This window comes from Colius striatus, chromosome Z (genome assembly GCF_028858725.1).
Source record: "Colius striatus isolate bColStr4 chromosome Z, bColStr4.1.hap1, whole genome shotgun sequence".
NCBI classification, from domain to species: domain Eukaryota; kingdom Metazoa; phylum Chordata; class Aves; order Coliiformes; family Coliidae; genus Colius; species Colius striatus.
Window position 1 is genome coordinate 87,984,194 of NC_084790.1, and position 23,042 is coordinate 88,007,235.

Here is a 23,042-nt window from a genome sequence, read left to right on the forward strand (position 1 = left end):
GTACAGTTGGTGTTTCACACAGCAGGTAAATTGCATTTAAATGTTACAGAGCACTTAAGCAACCAGCAAACCACTGGTGTGTTTGAGGATTCCATTACATTATCCAGATGCAGCATTACCAACCTAAGATAGCTATCCTTCATATGTCAAATGGAAAAAACCAAAGCCACATGTGCTTTATGCTGTTCAGTGTCTGTATCTGAGGTAGGAGTGCCTAAACAGTCTCAATCAATAGTTTGCATGTTTAAGAAGAACACTTCAGAGCAACTTTTTAATGAACTGCTGCTTCATAAGCTGTGACAAGTCAATAAATCAGCTTGTGCTTGCCTTTGTAATAAGTGAGGCGAGAGGAAACTTGGAAACTAATTTAATTCATCATACAAATTAACACTGTTCCTTCATTAGGGTTGTAGGTGCCAAGGCAAGCATCCCTTAACTTAAAAGACTAGGAGAGGAGTCAGAGTTTTACCGTCTTGCAGACGTGTATGTGTGACAAGAATATTCACAAAGCCAGGAGAACACCTGTGAGGCATCAGGCTTACTCATTTTAGGAAGGAGAAACAAAAACAATCAACAGAATACTGCTTTTGAGGCAACTAGCAGGGATTTGGGGTTACAGTGGGTGAGTTGATCAGTGCTTGGGGTTGTTTATTGGAATTTACTTATTTTAACTCCTCTGGAGTTCCTCTTGACCGTTTTCCCCTAATTCATAGTCTTTGCTGGGAGCTTTTGCATTCCTTGGGAAGAAGGTGTGGTTTGCTGGGTGAGAAACACCTGAAAATCATAGCTATCTGTCTGTCGCTCTTGTTCTTCAGAGAAGTCTCAGCTGTGTGTCAGAGCAGTAGCCAGGCAGGTGGGCTCTGACCTTAAACCTCTCTCCTGCAGCCAGAGCCAGGCGAGTGTTAGCTCCAGTCACTTCAGGGTTCAGCCAGGGCTCCCCTCCTACTTCTTCATCTCTTTCCCCAGGCTCACTGTGCTACTCTCCAGCACAAGGCACATTGGACTGGCCTGGGAAACTCATTGCTTGAAGATGTAAGGAGGATTAAGCATTTATAGAGTAACCAAGAACAGCGAAAACTGCCGTGAATATAGAGCGTGGTAGAGGGTATGAGCCTTAATGCAGTCCAGCCTGCTGGGAGGGGAGGACCAGAGGGTTGGGGCAGTCCCTCCATCTATTTGTCTACAGCAACTTTTAAAATAGCTACTCTGTCAGTGGCTCACAGTGACAAGATTGGATGAGCATCTCGTGATTTCATCAAACGTGAAACTACACGCCGTCTCTTTGTGTTATGCACGACCGTAAACTCTGAGTGGTTTATTTAACACCGTGTCAGTGCAGCAGAGTTGTGTCATTGTGCACTGGGCTGTGCTTAGCAGCGTAAAGATGAATAAATATCTTGCTTCAATAGCTACATCCCTTGCTAACTTTGAATTTCTTGAGTTTTACCTTTGTAAGCACTGGCATTCATCTTTGTGAAATGTCATAGCACAGCTTCAAAATGTGTCTCTAGGGTATCATATTGGGGATAGTCTCTGAGGTGGTAGTCTGCAGCTCGTTGGAATACGTTCCTGTGGTGAACAGCAGCAGAAATACAGAATCACAGAACAGCCTGGGTTGGGAGGGACCTTGAAAGATCACATGGACAACCTTTCGTGGGAAAGAGAGGCTGGATGAACACCCTGTCCAAATGCACCCCATAAACCTCCAGCAATGGGAACTCGACCATGTCCCTGGGGAATGTGCCAGGGAATGATTGTTCTCATTGTAAAAAAACCCCTTACATCAATATGCAACTTGTACCCATTACCCCTTGCCTTCTCCAGTGAAGAGAGAGCCTCCATCCTCTTTGTAGCTGCACTAGGTGCTGGAATGCTGTGTTGAGGTCCTTCTGAGCCTTCCCTGCTCCAGTGAGAACAGGCCCAACTCCTTCAGTCAGTCCTTCAGCCAGTCCTTGTGTCCCCCACAGCGTGAAGATGATGGCCCATTGTCTAGGAGCACAATTTCAAGCTGTGTAACACAGCCGGCTGCTGCGGGGGATGCAATCCATCAGCACTGGGCTGACACGCTGGTGAGCTGGTTCTGAGGTCTGCCTCTTGGAAAACCAATCACTGCTCCTGTGGTTATCTTTCTGTTGCTGTAGTTACCACTTTAGCATAAGAGATGTTATTGCTGGAGTCTTTGTGTCAAGCTATGGCTCGAACGGGTTGTAATTCAAAACGTGTAGCAACAGCCAAAAAGAAAAGGAGGTGGTTTTATCCTGCAGCCTGGCCTGTGGAGAGCTTTGATTTCATCTTCAAAGCTATTTAACTGCACGTGAACATAACCCCTCACTCCAGCAGTGCCCAGTCACTCGGGTTTTACTTTCACCAGAGGTAAATCCAGTTGAATCCATTCCGGGGTTGCTGTGTAAAGAGGCTAATGGCGATGACATCAGCTGCTTCATAGGTGTGCTGCCAAAACTGAGGGAGCAGGCACCTGTGGGATGACAGACCCTGGAGAGCAACCTAAAATAGCTGGGCTGCCGTGAGGTTTTGTATTCCTCATCGGGCTTTGCAGCAGTTAGGAGTAAAATACACGTGACTGTTGTGTGCATATATTCATATATCAGACTCGGGTGCTATGGGGAAGGTTACATTCTGACCCCTGACTCCTGGAGGTTGACTTATTTCATTGCTGTTGTGCATCTTCTGCTGGCTTGTGAGTTGTCTGAACCACTTGGGAAAATTTGTTACAGTGATGTGCAACAGGAGGAAACTTCTGAGGTTCGGGTATAGTTTGGTTAGCACTGTGACAGCAAAAGCAGCTGCTTTCAGGTTCTGTGATTCTGTGTTTCCTGTGAAACGAGGATCTTTTTTATGGGAATAGCTTTATTTAGAAAGCATTGTATAATTTAAGTTAAAATAAACAGCATAGCTTAATGGAATTATGCAATTAACAGGAATGAAAATATCAAGTTTAATGCACAGCTGTGACTCGACTCGTATTGACTTTCTCCTTCCTGCTGGATAGATTATAAACACACTTTGGATTAAAATAATGATAGTTTACTCTTTCTATAGCAATGTAATATAATTTTATAGTTAGAGGAAGAATACATTTAAGGCAGCATAGCTGAGTTCTCTCATAAATTGAAACAAGTCTGATCTAAAACTCATTTACTGTCTTGGAACAGAATTGATCTTGCTTTCACATTTGATTCCTCCGCTGCAGGTTTTGAGAGGAAGAAAAATGGCACTGTTAGGTCAGTGTAACTAGGCCAGAGTTGGACAGAAAACAGAAAAGACTGGGAAACCAGCTGTTACACACATTTTCTTCTTTTCCCTTTGTCTCCCTTCCTAAGGAGTTGTGCAGAACCTGACAGTTTCAAGCCAGCGTCGGGGCAGCGCTCCTCTGGCCCCACTTACGGATATTCTTCACTGTCCATTTAATGTAAAAAGCAATATCTATTATTCTGCCTAATAGAAAGGCTGGGGATTTACTGCAGCTGGGATTGGTTGTCCTGACCTGCTAAACCTCTCTTAAATCCCCAGAATTTGCACAGGTAATTAACACGTTCCTCATGTGATTAAACAACTTTTCTGATGTTTTTAAGGCTTCGCAGTGGGTGAGGAACACTTGCTTTCTGGTCAGATATGAGAAAACCTCCTGGTTTTGGCTTGTAAAAAAATGAAGCACCAGTAAAGCACCGAGTTAAATATGTGCTGCAGAAACACACACACTTAAGAGAGCATTTGGTTTTCACGTGCTGAGAGGTTGTTATGAATCGCAGGACACCCTTTTCATATTGGCTTGGGCTGGCAGAGCCAGCCTGGTGATGTCCCACCAGTGTCCGCTGCCCCTTCTGTGCTCCAGTTACTCATCTCTCAGCATTTCTACATTTGCAAATACTCACCTTTTCAGTATCAGTGAGGTAAAGGACTTAGGGCAAGTCATAAATGTCATTTTCAACGTACACTTTTGCCAGTGCCAGCTTCTGCTCTTTTTTCAGCTCATGAGAGCCACAGACAGTAAGTTAAATTTCCTGACAATATAAACAGGGACTAGTTTTCTCTTGGTGTTTTTCAAGCCTGTATTGCTTCTGGAGTATTTGTGATAGGGGTGTTCTCCAGCCCTCAGAAGAACAAAGCCAAAGGGACAGTGGGTGCATGGTGAGCCCCATGAGCGGGGACCGCTGCCTTCCCTTTGCAGTGGCCAGTAGGAGCAGGTGGAGGCTATTGATTGTCTGCACAGTGAACAGCTTATTGTTCTCAGCCACCAGCAGGTAGGAGCAGCCTGGAAAATCTTGGCTGCATCAGGAATATTCAGGATTAATTCTGAACCATTGCAGAGTGAATGAAACGGTGAGAAGCAACCAGCCAGCAACACAACCCAACGCTTCCTCTGCCAGCCATGGAGAGAAACCAAGCAGCAATCCTCCTCATCTGCAGCACAAAACAACTGCACAGCAGCCCAGGCTGTCTGAGAGAATTGCTCTGCCCTCCCTGCCCGGGTGTCCCCTCAGCTGGCAGGTTGGTGAGGACATGGCAGCCCCAGCCCTGCATTCGCAGGGCTTTAGGAGTGTCACTCGCTCTGACACGTAGGTATTGGGGATTATTTCTCCTCAGCCTCTTTGCTTTTCTCCTTTCACACAGGAGAAACTCGAATTTAAATCTAAATTGTTTTTTTCTGTGGTTAAGATGCAGTCTCACAAGTTTCACACACAGTAACTACTTAGCTTCTTGGTGTACTCTGTGCCTCTGAAAAGAAATGCAGTTATTCCTGTAAATTCTGAAGCTACCTTAGAAGTTGCAGCCATTGCACCTAGCATCATGGAATGGTAGAGTTGGAAACGACCCTTAGAGATCAACCAGTCCAATCCCCTGCAGAAGCAGCTCCCACCTAGATCAGGTCACACAGGAACGTGCCCAGGTGGGTCTTGAAGCCCTCCAAGGAAGGAGCCTCCACACCCTCCCTGGGCAGCCTGGGCCAGGGCTCCCTCACTCAAACACTCAAACAGTTTGTCCTGATGTTTCAGTGGAACCGTTTGTGTTCCAGCTTCATCCCATCACCCCTTGTCCTGTCACTGGATACAACACAAAAAAAAAGTGCTGCCCCAACCTCCTGACACCCACCAGTGAGATTTTTGTCAATATTAATGAGCTCCCCCCTCAGTCTCCTCCAGACTAAACAGCCCCAGGTCCCGCAGCCTTTCCTCACAAGGAAGATGTTGTGAGAGTAATACTCAAATGACTTGCAGAGCTCATCAGGATGTCTCTCCTAGCCTAAGTTGATTTGAAAACATTTCAGTGTCAGAACTATGTTAGAGGAGAAAAGAAACCGAAGGTGAATCCTGTGACAAGGAGTAAACTTGGCACTTAGTGGGGCTGGAAAAAATCTTTTCATCCTTACATCTTTAGGAAGAAATCCTCAAATAATACAACTTGTTAATTTTAGGCCTAAAAACGTCCCCTGATTTTTATACCTGTCTGAAAGATGGTAGTAAAAGTTCAAGAGAAGAGGGGAGAGATTAAGAGGTTATGGGCTGTTTTTTTAACCCAACTGTGCACATTCATGTTTCTGTCTTCATGTAACCATTTTGCATAGGTATTCATCAAACCAGGCAAAAATCATCCAGACAAGATCCCAGTTTGGTTTAATTTCTTGTACACCGTGCCCATGGACACAGGGAGGGATGGGCAGACTGAAAAGGGTTAAAGCTGTGATTCTTCACTTTTTTTTTTACATAAAACCAGAAAAAATATGCAAAGTAAGTTAAATCACGTTCCTGAAGTCTGTCATTTTTATTTAGTGGGGACTGGAGAGTGGGAACTCGAGTTATCAGTGTCTCATTCATGCCTGTGCTATTGATTTTCCTGAGCAAATTATTTAATTGTTTTAAAATGTATTGGCAAAATGGGGATAAGGATGCTGGCTGGTGAAATTCAGCCAGACCTCTGGAGATTCAGCTAGCAAAGACAAACCAGAAGTCCAGGGGGCTATACACACGTTGCAAATAACTGGGAAGCCTCAATATTTGTGTCATGTTTTCATTAGTAGAAATGACATAAGACTCCTACCTTGATTTTACTGTTTCAGTACACACATGAAGAAGCAGAAGTGTTTGTAACTGTGCCTCTGTTTGCTGGGTACAGCTGTTGTGTGGGTGTCCATGGGCTGTTCCTGTAGGGACCTGTAGAAATGGTTCCAGAGGACTGGTAGTTTTGCTATCTCTATCCTAAATGTTGAAGCAGTTCAGTATTGGTGTCCAAAGTTTTATCTTTCTCTGCTGATTAAGAAAAATGCAGCCTGGTTGTGCTGCTCCTGGTACCTCCCTTGGTCAGCTCTGTCCAGGGAAAAAAAATCGCTGCCTTGTTCACTCTGCATTGCTTCACAGAATCACAGAATCCCAAGGGCTGGAAGGGACCTTGAAGGCTCATCCAGTGCAACCCCCCTGCCATAGCAGCACCACCTAGAGCAGGGCACACAGGGACTCATCCAGCTGGGGTTGAATGTCTCCAGAGAAGGAGCCTCCACAGCCCATCTGGGCAGCCCCTGCCAGTGCTCCCTCACCTCAACAGGGAACAAGTTTGTCCTTGTGTTGCTTTGGAACCTCTTCTGTTCCAGCTTGTGCCCGTTGCCCCTTGTCCTGTCACTGGCCATCATGGAGCACAGCCTGGCTCCAGCCTCCTCACACCCTTCACTTGTGACGTGTGTACTGAGGCAGAAGGAAACATCTGGAACGAGATCGTATTTTAACACAAATTCACACAGAAATGCCATTTCCTGAGCTACGTTCCTGCTGTCATTGCTTGAAGTAATTCTGCCTTGTAAAGTGCACCCTAACTTTTAATGAAAGGAGCTTTTGTTGGTTTGTGTTTTAATGACATTTTATGTCAAAGGGTACATGGGTATCATTCCATTTTGTATTGGAAGAGGTTGATGTTGTTTTCCAGCAGGAGAGACAACATTCCGTGCTTGCAGGAATTTCAGTATGCATGGAAGGGATATCCTTGTGAAGGCAGGAATCAACCATAGAATCACAGAATGGTGGGGGTTGAAGGGATTTTTAGAGATCATCCAGTCCAAAGCTCCTGCAGAAGCACAGAACTCCAGATGAGGCCTCAGCAGATGTGGCAGAGCAGAGGGGGAGCAGAACCTCCCTGGCCCTGCTGCCCACACTCTGCTGGATGCCCCCAGGCTGGCATTGGCTTCTTGCCCACGAGGCCACGTTGCTGCTCATGGTCAGTTTATTATCAGCCAGCACTGCCAGGTCTGTCTCTGCAGAGCTGCTCTCCAGCAGGTCACCCCCAGCCTGGCCTGGGGCAGGGGGTTGTTCCTCCCCAGCTGCAGGACTCTGCCCTCGCCCTTGTTGAACCTCAGCAGGTTCCTCTGTGCCCAACTCTCAGCCTGCCCAGCTCTCACTGACTGGCAGCACAGCCTCTGGTGAATCAGCCAGAGCTCCCAGTTTGGTGCCAGCAGGGAACTTGCTGAGGGTCCCTCTGTGCCCTCACCCAGGTGGTTGATGAAGGCGTTGAAGGTGCATTCTGGAGTGCAGTCACAAGCTGTGTTCATCTTCAGTAGGATCTTTTCTGTCACATCACTGTCTTGGCCCAGACTTCTACTAAAATGCCTTTAAGTAGATTTAACCTTGCTTGTGTGGTATCACAGGGGATGTGTGTTCAATAGAAGGTGCTGAGTCAGCTCCAGGCACGAGCAGAGACCTGCCCTGGGCAGTGGGGGTGAGCCCACGGGTGTGGGGCTGCTCCTGGTCCTGCCCCATGCACTGCACCCAAGGGTGAAGGGCACGGGAGCTCCACAACCCCAATCAGCAGAGCTCTTCCAGGGCTAATTACCTCTTTACTGCGCTGACTCTAATGTGACATGTTTATTGCCTTAACTAACAACTCATTAGCTTAGTTGATGTTTTTGTCAATATTAATTCGTTCATTTAAACCAAGTCAAAGCTTAAACAAAGATGTTCAGGCTGAGAAACGGGCAGCACAACGACTTTTGTTTAGTTCATCTTTTCCTTCAGCTCGATATACACGAGGCAGGTGTCAGCAGGAGCAACACTGTGAGGGTTCCTGTGAAAAAGGCGTGTTTTATTGCAGTGATGTTTGAGTAGTGACGCTTGTGGATAAGGGTCTTATATCCACACAGATTGGAGCTTCAGGACGCGCTGGGCGCTTCAGGAGGACACTTTCAGTTGTTTCGTGGCACCCATCTAAGGGGGCCAGTGTGAGCAGACTGGGAAAGTGTGTTCTGAATGCTCAAAATGACAGCCAGTGTATTTCATAAACAAAACAAGCAAGAGGACACGTCCCAAAAGCTGTTAAAATCAAGGGGTTCTCCTCACAGCAGCAAGCGAAATGAGCATCACAAAGAAGTAACAGATAATTATGTAGAGATAATGGTAAAACACCTGGAAGCGTTGCTTGGGTTAGAACTTCAGTGTATTTTTATGTGTGTAATTGTATTAAAAGTAGTCTATCAAGTGACATTAATACTCTCCTTTCCTCAGTACGTGGAGCATGGGTTAGCATTCGGGCATGCTGACGTTCAGAACATCACTTCTCTTTCTCCCCCCACCTCCTTAAGCTATTCTGTGCTCTAAAAGAGAAGAAAAAAGGTGATGTGGGGAGGAAGGAGAGCGAGTTAATGAGGATGGATGCTGACACTGAGAGGCAGTCACGGTACAATGCAAGAGTTAGGCGTGCAGCCCTCAGGAAGGGAGGCAGTGCTGCAGGTAGCTCCCAGGGCAGAGCCACCAGCCCCAGCTGCCGTCCTCTGCTGCCTGGGCTCCTCTGCAGTGTGCTCCTCCTAAGAGCAGCTGCAATGTCCTGCTCTTTGATTTGGGAAACCCCGTTTGTCTTGTAATTCCAGATTCTGCTGCTGGTTTCAGTAAGGAGGGGGATCATTGATGGGATGAAGCTGGAACACAAACGGTTGCATTGAAACATCAGGACAAACTGTGTCAGTGTTTGAGTGAGGGAGCCCTGGCCCAGGCTGCCCAGGGAGGGTGTGGAGGCTCCTTCCTTGGAGGGCTTCAAGACCCACCTGGACACGTTCCTGTGTGACCTGATCTAGGTGGGAGCTGCTTCTGCAGGGGGTTGGACTGGATGAGCTCTGGTCCCTTCCAACCCCCACCATGCTATGATTCTGTGAAAAAATGAGTGCAGCTCCTCAGTAGGAGGGATCCAGAGCCTGCCCTGGGAGATTCCTGCTCTCTAGGTAGGCAGGTATTATTATTTAAATGCTCACACACTGTTTTCCCTTGAGCAGAAGGCCCAGGCAGGGCTCTGTAGGGACTGAAATCTGGGAGCAGATGCGTTCACAAACATCCTGGGACAAAGCCATCACAGGCTTTACCAAAGATTTCATTCCCTTCCCACGTATTACTCATCTCCACACATCTGACAGTGAGGAAGTGTCAGTAGGAAGTATGCTTTGCAAGGAAGAAATATGCTCGCTGTGGAGCTGGGTACGTGGGTTCTGAGCCAGGGAGGCAGTGCTGCTGAGCAGCTCAGGGAGCTTTGCTGTGTTACCACCAGTGCTCTCTTCTGCCAGGTTTGGTGGTTTTCTTAGACTTTCTGTCACAGTTCTGTACCTTTCTTCTGAAAGCTTTACTACCTGTGTTAGTATTGTTAGAGTTTTTCAGGATTTGCTGAGCAAACACCTGTTGGGGGGAGGATCTGTTTGCTCATTTCCATTGTGCTTATTTTATCATCTCCGTTTTCATTTATTCCAGGGTTTTTTGCACAGTTTTCAGGCAGGAATGTTTAGGCATGTGGACTTCTTAGATTACTTTTTGTTCCAAAAATACATTTAGTGCCTTTTCTTTTTTGTAGTACCAACACTTGGCTTAAGACTCAACACTGTCAGTGTTGTGATGGGGCTGATTCGGGTCACGGTGCTGTGCAGACTGAGGTGTTCCAGTAGCAAACCGTCTGTCCCTGCCTTTGAGGGTGCTTTAAAGTTCTCTCAGGCAGCAACTGATGAGGTTGCAGCGTTGCTCGTGGGGTGCACGTTTCTAATCCGTGCTTGTGTATTCCAGAGCAGCCTCTCTACCCTCTGCTCTTCATTGAGCAAAGAGGGGTTAACGGGGAGCGTGGATGCAGTTTCTCTGCAGCAGCCCATCCTGGCATCCCCTGCCTTTTGAGGGTCATTAATGTCAACCTCCAGGGCTGCTGTGGGTTTCTATCTGGATTTGGTGTGAAATCCATGGCAGAGGGCATCATGGAATGATAGAATGGTGGGGGTTGGAAGGGACCTCTAAAGATCATCCAGTCCAACCCCTGTACTCAAGCAGGTCTGCTTAGATCAGATCACTCAGGAGCTCAGTCTTGGGGCATCGTGTACCCTGTGGTTAATGAACACAGCTGATACCCACAGAACTGTGTCTTTCTCATTCTTACTGCCTCTGGAAGACCCTGCAGTCAAGCTTCTGCCTCTCCTTGGTGAGGTAAAGCTTTAACGTGGCGACGTGCGGGCAGATTTCCATGCTACATGTTTCTCAAGAGCAAGTGTTTGTAAACAAGTCAAACCCACCTCCGCAGCTCCCTTTTCACTGTCCTCCTCTGTCCCGTTCCCCTTGGCAGGCAAGGCACTGACGTTCCTGCTGCTGCAGCCGCCCAGCCCCAAGCTGCCTGCGCACAGCACCATCCGCAGAACCGCCATCGACCTCATCGGCCGCGGCTTCACCGTCTGGGAGCCCTACATGGACGTGTCGGCCGTGCTGATGGGCCTGCTGGAGCTCTGCGCCGACGCCGAGAAGCAGCTGGCTAAGTAGGTGTCTCAGCGTGCCCTTGCCGGTGCTTGCCTGCATCCCACCTGCAGGACGAGGTGTCGCAGCGGCCGCTCCGGACCCTGGCGGCTGTGGGACTTGGGAGGCAGGTGGGATGAGGAATGGCACCTTGTTTCAGGTTTTGCATTTGAACCAGCACGGTCAAAGTGACGTTTCCAAAGTCTGCTTTGGTCTGGCTGGGTTTGCCAGAGATCCACCTCAGAAGGGAGAGGGTTTAACCACAGCAGGAGAGGTCTGGGCCCTTGTGCAGAGTGGCTCTGGCTGCTCTTGGCACTGAGTCACCCCACATACAACTGGGAGACATCAAACATTTGGTAGGTGTTTCCCAGGAGAGCACAGCATTGATCCCTCAGTCACACTGATAGTCATTCCGAGAAAAGAGAGTTAAACATATTTTCTATCTAAAATATCTCTCCCTGTCTTGAACTCTTGCGTTTTTTTACCCTTTTTGTACTGTGAAAATAGCCTTTTCAGCAGGTATTTTCCACCTTTGTGTCTGAGTGAATGGGTATTTTTTTCCCCCTGGTCTTACAAGCCATCCCATCAGTGCGTGAATTGGTTTGGAAAGTACATTTTGGAACAGGTGGTTATTTTATTAACAGCATCACTATTAATAGCAGCAAGGTAACTTTAGATTTAAGGATTGCTCAGAAATCATAAACTCAGTAGACCACAGCCTGTCTCCAGGGTCAGAGAACAACTTATTAAAGTGTCTTAAATCAAGATTTATACGGTACGCTGTCTTGCACCTCTGTTGTAACCTTGAAATAAAATCTTCTTTCAATTAGGGGTTTGTAATTGGGGGCTGTGGGGGGAGGGTTTCATGAGACAGTCTGATACTTCCACATAAGACACACAGCAAACATATATTGGGTTGTGGTGGGGTTGTAAGTTGGACTGTTTGTTCAGTTTCTTGACAGTTCCTGTAACTGCACAACTTAGAGTTACATATACACAAGTTATGACATTCGGTAGTGCCACGAACTATCAATCACACCATCAAATAATTAGGGCTGAGTCAAATAATTAAGGCTAAATGCAAAAGACATTAAGGTGACTTGTGCAGTAAGGATTGCGTCTTGCCTGGTTTTTAATGCGTTTTATATCAAGATAATGGGATTCTTGAGCACTAACACTTGGGATTCATTTAACGTGTGCAGCTTTGCAGGGCACGAGTAGCATTTCTGTGGAGTTATCCGTGAACTTTATGATCTGAGGCCTAAATGTAATAAATTCCAACTGGGGCCCCGATTCTCACATGAACAGTCTTTATTCACACCATTAATCTGATTAATGACAGCAGGACAATTTACACAGGGAAGGGTTTGCAACGTAGCCCTTGTTTTTGTTAGTTTGCTGTAAAATTGATCATCTTGTCTGAAATTTATTCTCAATCTCAATCTGAGCCATTCTTTTCTGTATTTAGATTTTTTAGCTAACCCCCCCCCCCCGAATGATTTAAAGATGCAAAAGCAGAGGCTCTGATCTCTGTGTGTAAGGGAAAAAAGCCCCTATCAAAAGCAATCACAGTAGGCTGTTTGTACGAAATAAGGCAATGATACTATGCTTGCTGTAATTGGCTTTGAAAGCTATTCCAGGCTTCCTGCTTTTAATGGAAAAGCTTGAAAAATGCAAGTGGATGTACGTTAGTGCTGCTGAGGCAAAGTTTGCCTTCATAGGTGCATGGAACAAATTATTGCTGTTAGGACAAACAGAACAGGTAGCTGCTGCTCCAGGTGGAGGATTGCCTGGAGTAATTACAGATTGGGTATTTATTGGGTTGTCAGTACAAATTAACACTGGAGTACTGAAGTTCTGCAGACACACACTTGGAAAATCACCATCACTAACAATCATAGAATCACAGAATCATAGGATGATAGGGGTTGGAAGGGACCTTTAGAGCTGATGCAGTCCAACCCCCTGCAGAAGCAGGGTCTTGAAGCCCTCCAAGGAAGGAGCCTCCACACCCTCCCTGGGCAGCCTGGGCCAGGGCTCCCTCACTCAAACACTCAAACAGTTTGTCCTGATGTTTCAATGCAACTGTTTGTGTTCCAGCTTCATCCCATCACCCCTTGTCCTGTCACTGGATACAATAGAAAAAAAAAGGTGCTGTCCCAACCTCCTGACACCCACCAGTGAGATATTTGTCAATATTAATGAGCTCCCCCCTCAGTCTCCTCCAGACTGAACAGCCCCAGGTCCCGCAGCCTTTCCTCACAAGGAAGATGCTCCAGTGCCCTGAGCATCTTGCTGGCCCTGCACTGGCCTCTCTGCAGCAGTTCCCTGTCCCTCTGCAGCTGGGGAGCCCACAACTGGACACAGGACTCCAGATGAGGCCTCACCAGAGCAGAGGGGGAGCAGAACCTCCCTGGCCCTGCTGCCCACACTCTGCTGGATGCCCCCAGGCTGCCATTGGCTTCTTGCCCACGAGGCCACGTTGCTGCTCATGGGCAGTTTATTATCAGCCAGCACTGCCAGGTCTGTCTCTGCAGAGCTGCTCTCCAGCAGGTCACCCCCAGCCTGGCCTGGGGCAAAAAAGTTTAAAGTTAATGATACTTTCCATCACATGAAGTACAGAAATCATGGATGTTTTTTTGCTAATAGAACCTCAACAGGTTTTTGTTCTGAAGCAGGTTTCTGCCCCCAGATGCACTGGCTGTTGCCAAGTGTGCATGGGCTGTGCTGACGGGGGTTTCCAAACCAACAGCCACTGCACATCACGACGCTGCCCTTGATTCCAGGAGAGCGTTCCTGATCTGCACCAGGGCCATGTCTGCCCTCCCCAGCACTGTGTGAATATTCCCTGGCGTTGCTTTTAACACACTTTGTGCTTTAGTTTTACCTTACGTAGTGCTTTCCACATAATGTTTTAACTGGTGACGTTCCTTAAGAGTTAATTTGTGATCCCCTCAGTAGTTGATGAACTGCTCCTAATGGCAAAACAGCTTCATTCCTAAAGAAACACTGGATGGTCTGTGGTGTTTTCTTTGCAAGGTTTTTGCTTGGGGAAGAAAAGAAACCACCACCAAAACCCACTAGTGTCTGAATTTGCCAAGGTCATCGTAATTGCTTATTTAGGTATTAATTTTACTGTATTTCTCCTGACAAAACACAGAGATTCATTTTTCAGCAGGTCATATTTTGCCTGATGGCATTGCTGATGTCTGTGGAGCTTCCTGGGAGTACCCTTGAAGCAGGTGGGAGAGGGGAGTTGTACGTCAGAGGAGAAGGAAGTATCAGCAGAGCTGTTTTAAAGCTGCTTCAGTGGTCAGGTGGACGTTCATCTGCCCATGAGACAGTGAGCAGAGGGAAGGAGGGAGGTTGCTTAGCTCACAGGTCTTTACAGCATTGCAGCAATCATATTAGTTAGTGTTATTAGTAATTACATTTAGTATTAAAAGGAAGTCCTTAGTAATTGGCCAGTTTTAGGCTTTGCTCTAAGGCTGCTGATTGCTGAACCACAGTAAACTCTGCTCTTTTATGTCTCACCCTCTGAAGCTCTGAAGACCCTTCTGCTTAGAAATTAGCCAGGTGTTGATGTATTTCTGTTTTTCATCACTTTCCTGTTTTAGTCAGGAATGCCTTTAGCTTGTAGCGGTAACGTTTAACCCCAGGAGCACTCCTACACGGGCGTAGCGTGGAACCTCAGCGTTGATTTGTGGTCTCACCGTGCTGCAGGCTGCTCTGGTGCAAGGGAAGTTCACTCTGCAAACGTGATTACAAATGTTGGTCTATGAACATGCTCGTTTTAAATGCTACATGACCTGCTTCTGCAGGGGGGTTGGGCTGGATGATCTCCAAAGGTCCCTTCCAACCCCCACCATGCTGTGACTCTGTCATTCTACATACAAGAAGGAACAGAGCAGGGCTGTCCTGATACCACTGTGCTTTTCATCATCCATCTGTGGAGGTGTTGGGAATTCTGGCTTTCTTCTACGTTATACCAGGGCAGATAATACCCATTTTGTATAGCAGCTATGGTTTCCTCCAGATCTTTAAAGAAGGAGCGACGGCTGTGTTTCGGGGGGGTGTTAATGCAGAAAGGGGCACAACCCGCATCAACATCGTTACCTGAACTCCAATTATTTCTTACAGTGTGGCAAAAGCAACCACAATGTTTTACCTTCCCAGAGAAGCTCCTGAGCCCCATTGTATGTAAATACAGACTTGCAGCAGCCAAGCCACAGCAGTTGTTCAGAAAGTCATTTTCATCCTGCGATTACATCCTTAGCTGTCATAAAGATTAGTATGGCTCTCTATCCACAGAGCACTGAATAAATGAATGTATCAGCATGTAGCCTTGAGGAGCCCAATGCAATTTTCATCATGATAAATTGCATAATAAGCGAGAAAGTGTTTGCTTATTAATCCATAACAAGATTTAGATTGAAAATGGCCTGTTACGTTCATGACAGATACAGTACCGACTGTAGACAGGCAAAGATGGAAAGAAACAGAGCAACAATGTGTGCAGGGGGTTAAGTGTGCATCTTACCCTCCCGGTGCCCTGCTGAGCTGCCCCTTTTTGTGCCTGATTTACCATGTACACAATAACAGTGCACAGCTGCCTGGCTTCTCTCCCTGACGTTAAGAACATTTCATGAAAGAGCTTTTATGTCAAGCTTCTGCTTTAAAAAAAACCCCACAACAGAACAACAAAAACACTTCACAGTTATTGACCAAAAAAGAAAAAAAAAAGGCAGTTTTTCTCTTTTTTCCCTTCTGAATTAAATAAGTAACTGAGTTTTTATCCAAAACTCTGCTATTTGTAACTCCCCCTGTCCATCCTGGGCCCCAAAGGCTGGGCTGTGCAAGCCTGCCTTGCTGAGTCAAACCACTCCGTTGTGAGGATTAAGAGCAGTTTTCCAGGCTTTGATTTCTTGGCATGGATGGTGGTGGGTTCCATTGCAGTCCGTTGGTTTTGCTCTTTGGATTACAAGCTACAGTTTGATATAGATTATGACATAATATACCTGAACTGGCAAATTGCATTCTAATCGACCCCTGTGTTTTATGTATGTGAGTACTGAAATAACCTCTTTAGTTTTGATTGTGTTCAGTGGAAAACTTTACTATACTTTTATATTTTTATATTTATATTTGGGGATCTCATGAATACTGACAAATATCTCAATGGTGGGTGTCAGGAGCTTGGGACATCCCTTATTCCAGAGGTATCTAGTGACAGGACAAGGGGTGATGGGATGAAGCTGGAACACAAACAGTTCCATTGAAACATCAGGACAAACTGAGTGTTTGAGTGAGGGAGCCCTGGCCCAGGCTGCCCAGGGAGGGTGTGGAGGCTCCTTCTAGGGAGGTTTCCAAACCCACCTGGACACGTTCCTGTGTGACCTGATCTAGGTGGGAGCTGCTTCTGCAGGGGTTTGGACTGGATGATCTCAAAAGGTCCCTTCCAACCCCTCCACTCTATGACTCTGTAATTTTTATAACAGTAAAACAGAGTGGTTTAAAAGGAGAGATGTGAGCTGGGTACATGGTCCTTAAGGTGCTGTGTCAAGATTCTTCCTGATTTAAATCTGGAAACTGCAGGGATTTGTGTCATTGTCGGTTCTGGTTTAGCCCTTTGATTCCGCGGTACTGGAGCTCAGCCTAGGTGAGCTGCAGCTGTGTAATGTGAAGGGCAGTGATATCAATGCTGAGGCTGAGGAAGAGGAGTTCCACACTGGCTGGCTTCAGCTGCAGAGGGAGTTTGGTTCCTCCCTTTTCTTCAGCCATCACTTCAAGGCTGCCCATGTAAGCAAAAGTGGTTTTGAGGTGTATTGATGTAGAAGTTTCTGTTAAATGAGATGGGATATACCCATCTTCCTTTTCCTCCCCCTCCTGCTGACCTCAGAGCATCAAAGCGAAGTCTCCAGTCAGAGGAGAGAAAAGAGGCTGAGTATCGTTTTGTCCCGAAGGGCAGGATGGCTCTGTCCCTGCACCCTCCAACAGATCCCTGTAGCATCAATCCGCTGTGCAAACAGCTGGGACGATGCTCAGCTTCCCTCTCTGTGTCCAGTTAGCAAAGGGATATTCATCATAATCCTTACCTTTCATGCTGGAATGTCACATCCTTAGTCCCATGAAGTTTTTATCTGTCATTGCTTTATGGAAGTCAGGAAATGTAGAGATCTAATTGCTGTATTTCTGCTCATCACCATCAAAACCTTCTCCATCCACCTTTTTCCTAGGTATGACCTACAGCTCTGCCCAGGTAGCTGGATCTTTCCATTTGTTTTAAGAATCAGCTTTTTAAATGCACGTTCCTTGTGTTTTGTACATAAACACTACTGTGAGGCTGTGATAACTTGTGCTGAACATGTTAACAAGTTACCTGTTAAAAAGTCTGTATCTCATTGGAAACTTTATTCAAATAGTATGTTGGTTCCCAAACAAGCTCAGGATGTTCAGGTTACTGGTGTGGGGGAAGCTGGTGATGGGCTTGTGAGAAGAGAGAGCATAATTCCCTGGTGATGCAGGATACTGGCCACTGAGATCAGCCCTCTAGAAACGAGCTAAAGGACACCAGTCAAGAGCACAAATACAGTAATAAGTCCAAGTTTTTGACTGTTGTTTGCAGGTAGAATACTGTGTCTGGTGTTAAAGCCATGCATCCATTTTGTCTGTTACACTTGCAGAAATGACTCCTCCAAGGTAATTTACACTGCAGTAGAAAGTCAGGGGGTGGGGTGAGGACCAGAAGGACAACACTTGCTGCCAACCCTTGCTGGACGTACAGAAGTACTGAAACTCATCAGTACAATAATAGCTGTCTGGGTGTGCAACCCAGCATTTCCCTCTGTACTTTGGGTTTGCATCTGCTTTGGTTTTGTTCTGTGTTTTGCTGCTGTGTGCCTGTCCCATCCCATGCAGAGCAGCTGGCCCAGCCCCAGGAGGGGGTTAATCCCTGCCCACATAGTACCACTGCTGAGCCATGATAATGAGTTAACAAAAAGCCTGTTGCTTTTCTGGAAAGTGCATGCTTTACCAAGCACCTTGTAAGGAAAAATGCTGCTGGCAGAAACAGGAAGCCTTTTTAGAGAAAGGAGTAGAGAGGCACTGGGGGTTTGATTGCTTTGAGGAGATAATGAGCCCCTCTGAAAGCCTGCCTGTGATACCTCCTTCTTCCCCTTCATCACTTTTGCCTGTAACATCCATCCAGGTTTTTTTAAGTTCAAATATGGATTCACAAGTAAAAGGCCAATGGTGACATCTTTGTTGTGGCAGAGACTTTATTGGCTTCAAAATTCGGTAGTTATAATGCAGACAACAATGGGGAGGAACGGGAAAGTAAATTATAATGAGCTTTGGTTGGTATTTATGTGGATTCAGGTCTTACTGCTCTGGAAAAGTAGTTAATTTGGCAGAGAATGCTTTAACCCTGAAGTTCTATATTACAAAGGATTCATAGAATCACAGAATGGTGGAGTAGGAAGGGACTTTTAGAGACCATCTAGTCCAACCCCCCTGCCAAAGCAGCTCCCGCCTAGGTCAGGCCACACAGGAGCGTGCCCAGGTGGGTTTGGAAACCTCCCAAGAAGGAGCCTCCACACCCTCCCTGGGCAGCCTGGGCCAGGGCTCCCTCACCTCAGCACCAAAGGAGTTTTTTGCATGTGCAGTCTCCCGTTGAAGTGTTGGAGTAAAAACCCCACTTTTTGTGCTCTCCATCCTGGCACTGAACACGTCCCTGTAAAGTCTGGGATAGGGTACATCAGAATAACTTCTGTTGAAGGTAAATGGTTTTACTTGTTTAGCCAAAAAGCAGCTCTCAGATGTTAATGTCACAGTGAGAACAGACATATTAACCCACGTGTTTTTGGCATTTGAACTGGCACCTTTGCTTAGTCCTGGGTTTGGACTCCACAGGGGCTTTGTGGCACGGCGTGATGGAAACGCTGGAGCTGTGGTGTCTGAGGGGGAGCCTGGGAAACAAGACACGTGTTGCGATTTCCACCTCCTTGAGGTTGTTTCAGGTTGTGTCTGACTCAGAGCATAATGAGCTTTGTTGACCCAGATAAACCGTTTTTTACCAATTTGAAAACACATGATCTAGGTGGGAGCTGCTTCTGCAGGGGGTTGGGCTGGATGGTCTCTAAAGGTCCCTTCCAACCCCCACCATGCTGTGACTCTGTGGTAAAGGGATGGAGGTGTAGGATGATGATCCTGCTCTCCATGACTGCTTTGGTTTTCCTTGGCTTGGTGGCTGTAGAAGTTGGTGGCAGTTTTCTGTTTTAAAAAGATCTCGAGGACCCTCTATGGTGTAAGTAAGGGGTAAGTCACCCAACACAGTGGGTTTGGAGGAGTACAGAGAGGGATCTTTTGGTCCTTTGCCTCCCAGGTGTGCTGAGCCAAGCAGACCCAGCTGAGCCTCTGGCCAGCAGCACCTCAGTAATGAATGATGGGACAAGAGGAAACAGCCTCAAATTGTACTAAGGCAGATTGAGGTTGGAGCTGAGGCAGAACTGAGAGGGGTGTGAGCCCCTGTGCCAGGCTGCCCAGGGAGCTGGGGCAGTGCCCAGCCCTGGAGGGATCCCAAAGCCCTGGAGCTGAGGTGCTGAGGGCCAGGGGTCAGTGGAGGGCTGGGCAGGGTGAGGGGAGGGCTGGACTGCAGCACCTTCAAAGTGTTTTCCAACCCAAATGATTCTAATCTTCTGTGATCAGGACTAGTGAAGGCAGGCTGGAAGCTTGGAACAGTGTGTTCCCATTCCACCATTCTAACAGCATCAAACGTGTGAGCCGAAGGCAGGGGGAGAGCTGGCAGTGGCAGCCCTTGCTGAACCCAGCAGTCCTGAGGCAGTGGCAGTGCAGGGCCCCTGACAGCTCCCAGGGCTCTGCTGTCTGTGCTGTGCCTTGCAGTGAGCTGCAGCCTCCACAGCAGGGCTGTCCTCAGCAGCCAGGAGGGCAGGGTGTTCTCCTGACACTGCCACTTCCAGCTCAGATTGTTTACTGGGCTAGGACTCATGTTATTGAATGCATTCTCATCTTGTGTACCTCTGTCCAAGTACTAAACCATCTGAAACCACACTGACAGCAGAGAACACTGCAGATACTCTCTCATGAACGTGATTGTGAGGACACTATCTTGTCTTGACATAGTTTCCTTAATGAAAAGCTTCACTTTTATGAACATCCAGCGTTCACATATGCTTGGAACATAACCAGCTGTGGTGTCCAAGTGGCTTTAGAACTCGATGCCTTTGTGTTGGCCAGTTAGTGCCCTTCTCTTGCATGTGTTTCGAATCATAGAACCCTTTCAGTTGGAAAAGACCTTCAAGCTCATCAAGCCCAACCACTCTCCTCACTCACACTGCCAGGCCCACCGCTGGTCTGTGTGCAGTGTGGGAGCAACTGCTCCTTCTGAGCCTCAGAAACAGTGATTGCTGCCTGTTCCTCACCTCCACGGGAAAAGAGTAGACCTGTACGTGTTGTTTAGAGGTTAATGGGGGGGGTTGTTGCTTGTTCAGGTAAAATAACTTGAAGGGATAGCTGAGGAGGGCTCTCAGTGTGTCCTCAGTAAAATCCAGGGGGAATTGCACATGCCTGAATGGTGTGCTGGTACCAGGAACGAGCCAAAGAAACTGCCTTTCCTTTGGCTTGGCTGTTGGCTGTTTTGTTTTAATAAAAGGAAAACAAGCACAAAGAAACAAACAACAAAACAGAAACCCCAACTTCTAAGGCTCCTGCTTGCTGAAAGTGTGGTCACAGCAGCGGGATTGATCCCACTGTGTGTTACAGGAAAACTTTGTGGCAGCTAGCCTAAGGAAACTGGGCTGTGCTGTGACATACACAACAGTGGCAGTTAAAATAGTACAGTTTTAAGAAGGAAGCTTTCACATGAAGAAACAGGCTCTGTGTCGTCTTTGTCAGGTACATATGGTCTCAATTACCAAATTGCAGGTCTCAGTTTTGCTTACTGCAGTTCTTTGGTGCTTCCTGCCTTACTGCTGCTTGCATGCATCTTATCACAGCAAATAAAATCATTGTGTATGGTGAATTTAGATCATAGAAGCACGGAATGGTGGGGGCTGCAAGTGAGCTCTTGAGATCATCCAGTCCAACCCCCCGCAGAAGCAGGTCCCACCTAGATCAGGCCACACAGTTAATCTCTTACTGTTTTCAAAGAACTGCAGTTAAAGCCTGAATGTTAGGTGTTCTGAAGGGCTTTTGCGTCGTTTCAGTGGTCAGAAAGCGAAGGGTGCGTGGGGTTTTCTGTCACCTCCTCGTGCTGCTGCAGCTCAGTCACTCAGGAAAGAAAATCAGACCAAACAGATTTGGGGGTTTAGTTCTTCCAGAAACCTCTGGCGTGTCTCTCCAGTCACCAGCACTTAGCTGAGTAAAGGGGAATTACCATGGACAGGGTGGTTTTCAGGCTGCGTTTAAAATGTCACGAAAGAATGAACCATAAGCTCTTGGGAAGACGTCCTGGGTTGGGTGATACGTATTCAGCACATACAGATAATTTGTTAACAAGGCCTTTTTACCACTTTGGACAGATGCACATACTGTTTTCAATCTTCATGGTTAATTATTCGATTTTGTATTTGCTGCTAGAACACCCTGACTCCTAATCACTGCTCATTGTTGGGAGTCCATTATATTCTAACTGTTTGAGTGCTCCCCGTTGACCTTGAACTGACATTATAAGCTGTTTCTAATCTTTTCACTCTATATTTCTTACGCTCCTTTTCTTTCTCCCCTCTTTGTCTGGTGCCCCGTTTAGCATCACAATGGGGCTGCCCCTGAGCCCCGCCGCTGACTCTGCCCGCTCTGCACGACACGCTCTGTCCCTCATCGCCACCGCCAGACCTCCCGCCTTCATCACCACCATCGCCAAGGAGGTGAGGCAGCTTGGCTGCAGCAGCTTTTCCTCATGAACAGAGACAGAATCAGGTGTCCCTCCCTTCCTCCCCGAAACGGGGAACAGCGAGTGTGATGTTTGTATCTCTGCAGGTATCCGAGCCGCCCATAATTTATGACAGGAGCGACGTTTAACTGGGTCCGTTGAGTTGTGTCTGGCTTCATTTGTTGCATCCCAGTTGTATAAACTTCCAATGGCAATGTGTAATATCCTGCTTGCTTTAGGCAACGCAGACACGACCCCAGTAAGGATGAATTCAAACAGAGTGGAGACTTAGCCGTGGGGTTTGGAGGGCGAGGAGGAAGGGATGCTGCTGCGAGGTTGATGTGGGCTGGGCTCACTGAATGAACCCAGATACAGCCTGGAGCTTTGGCTGAGTTAAAGCAAGAGGAAGGACCATGCACAAAGAAAGCCTTTCGTAAAGCAGCCATCCAATACCTGAAGAACAATATGGATGGAACTTAAGTAATGAAGACACAGGCGTTTGCTTGTCTTGACCTTTAGTTTTATGAGATAGGAATTACTGAAAGCAGGTAAGCCCGTGTTTAAAAACTACATCAAGGATAACTCTCAGTGGCTCTGCTGAAGATGAATAAGTAACAGGGAGGGAGAGGTAACCCCTAGGTCTCAAAGCAAAGCATTCTGCACAGCACAGGCTTTCTTTGTGTCACACGTGCTGTAAGCAGAGATGGGGAACATCGAGGCAGTCTGAGTCTCCCCCTGTAACCTGCTCTTTGTTAGGTGCACAGACACACAGCCCTGGCAGCCAACACACAGTCGCAGCAGAACATTCACACCACGGCTCTCGCTCGGGCTAAAGGAGAGATCCTGAGAGTCATAGAGATTCTGATTGAGAAGATGCCTACCGACGTCGTGGACCTTCTCGTGGAGGTAAGGCTGTTCTGCCCCCTCTGCTCGTGGTGCAGCAGGGAATAATGTCTGGAGTCCAGTCACAGAATTTCTGTCACACCTTTCAGTGTGTGAAGAGGATTTGTTTTATACCACCCAGCTCGTTTTTTGAACTTCAAAAGCTCAAACTGCATTTGAAGGCCGTTAAATTGCATGTGGCAAAGACCTCAAGCAAGAGGGTTTGCTGGAGGTGCAGGCACCATGCCAGTCCTGGGGCACGCTGGGATGCTTTTGTCTGTGGCATCCGTTGGTGCTGATGGGTGTTGTTGAAGAACAGCACAGATGACAGATTTGTAAATTCAATAGTGATGCCCAGAGGCCTTTTTCACACCAAAGCTTTTTACAGAGCTCCAGTAGCTGATGTTTAACAGTAGTTTGTTGTTCTGTTCCTGTTCATGGGTGGTCTGAGTGGTTCCCATTGCCAGCCCCATTGCAAACTGTTGTGAACTGTCGTAAGCAAGACAGTTCTTGTTTGTTTTATCCAAAAT

General features: G+C 47.1%; 1 protein-coding gene across 4 annotated transcripts in view; it reads left to right on the forward strand.

Moving 5' to 3' along the window:
- The window catches only part of WDR7 (WD repeat domain 7), a 151,154-nt gene that overhangs the window by 86,921 nt on the left and 41,191 nt on the right, over positions 1-23,042 (forward strand). For all 4 annotated transcript variants that reach the window (XM_062017941.1, XM_062017942.1, XM_062017940.1 and 1 more), the window contains 3 exons: positions 10,579-10,765; positions 21,508-21,625; positions 22,387-22,536. In XM_062017941.1, coding sequence (XP_061873925.1) covers positions 10,579-10,765; positions 21,508-21,625; positions 22,387-22,536 — 455 coding nt within the window. The remainder of the gene's footprint in view (positions 1-10,578; positions 10,766-21,507; positions 21,626-22,386; positions 22,537-23,042) is intronic.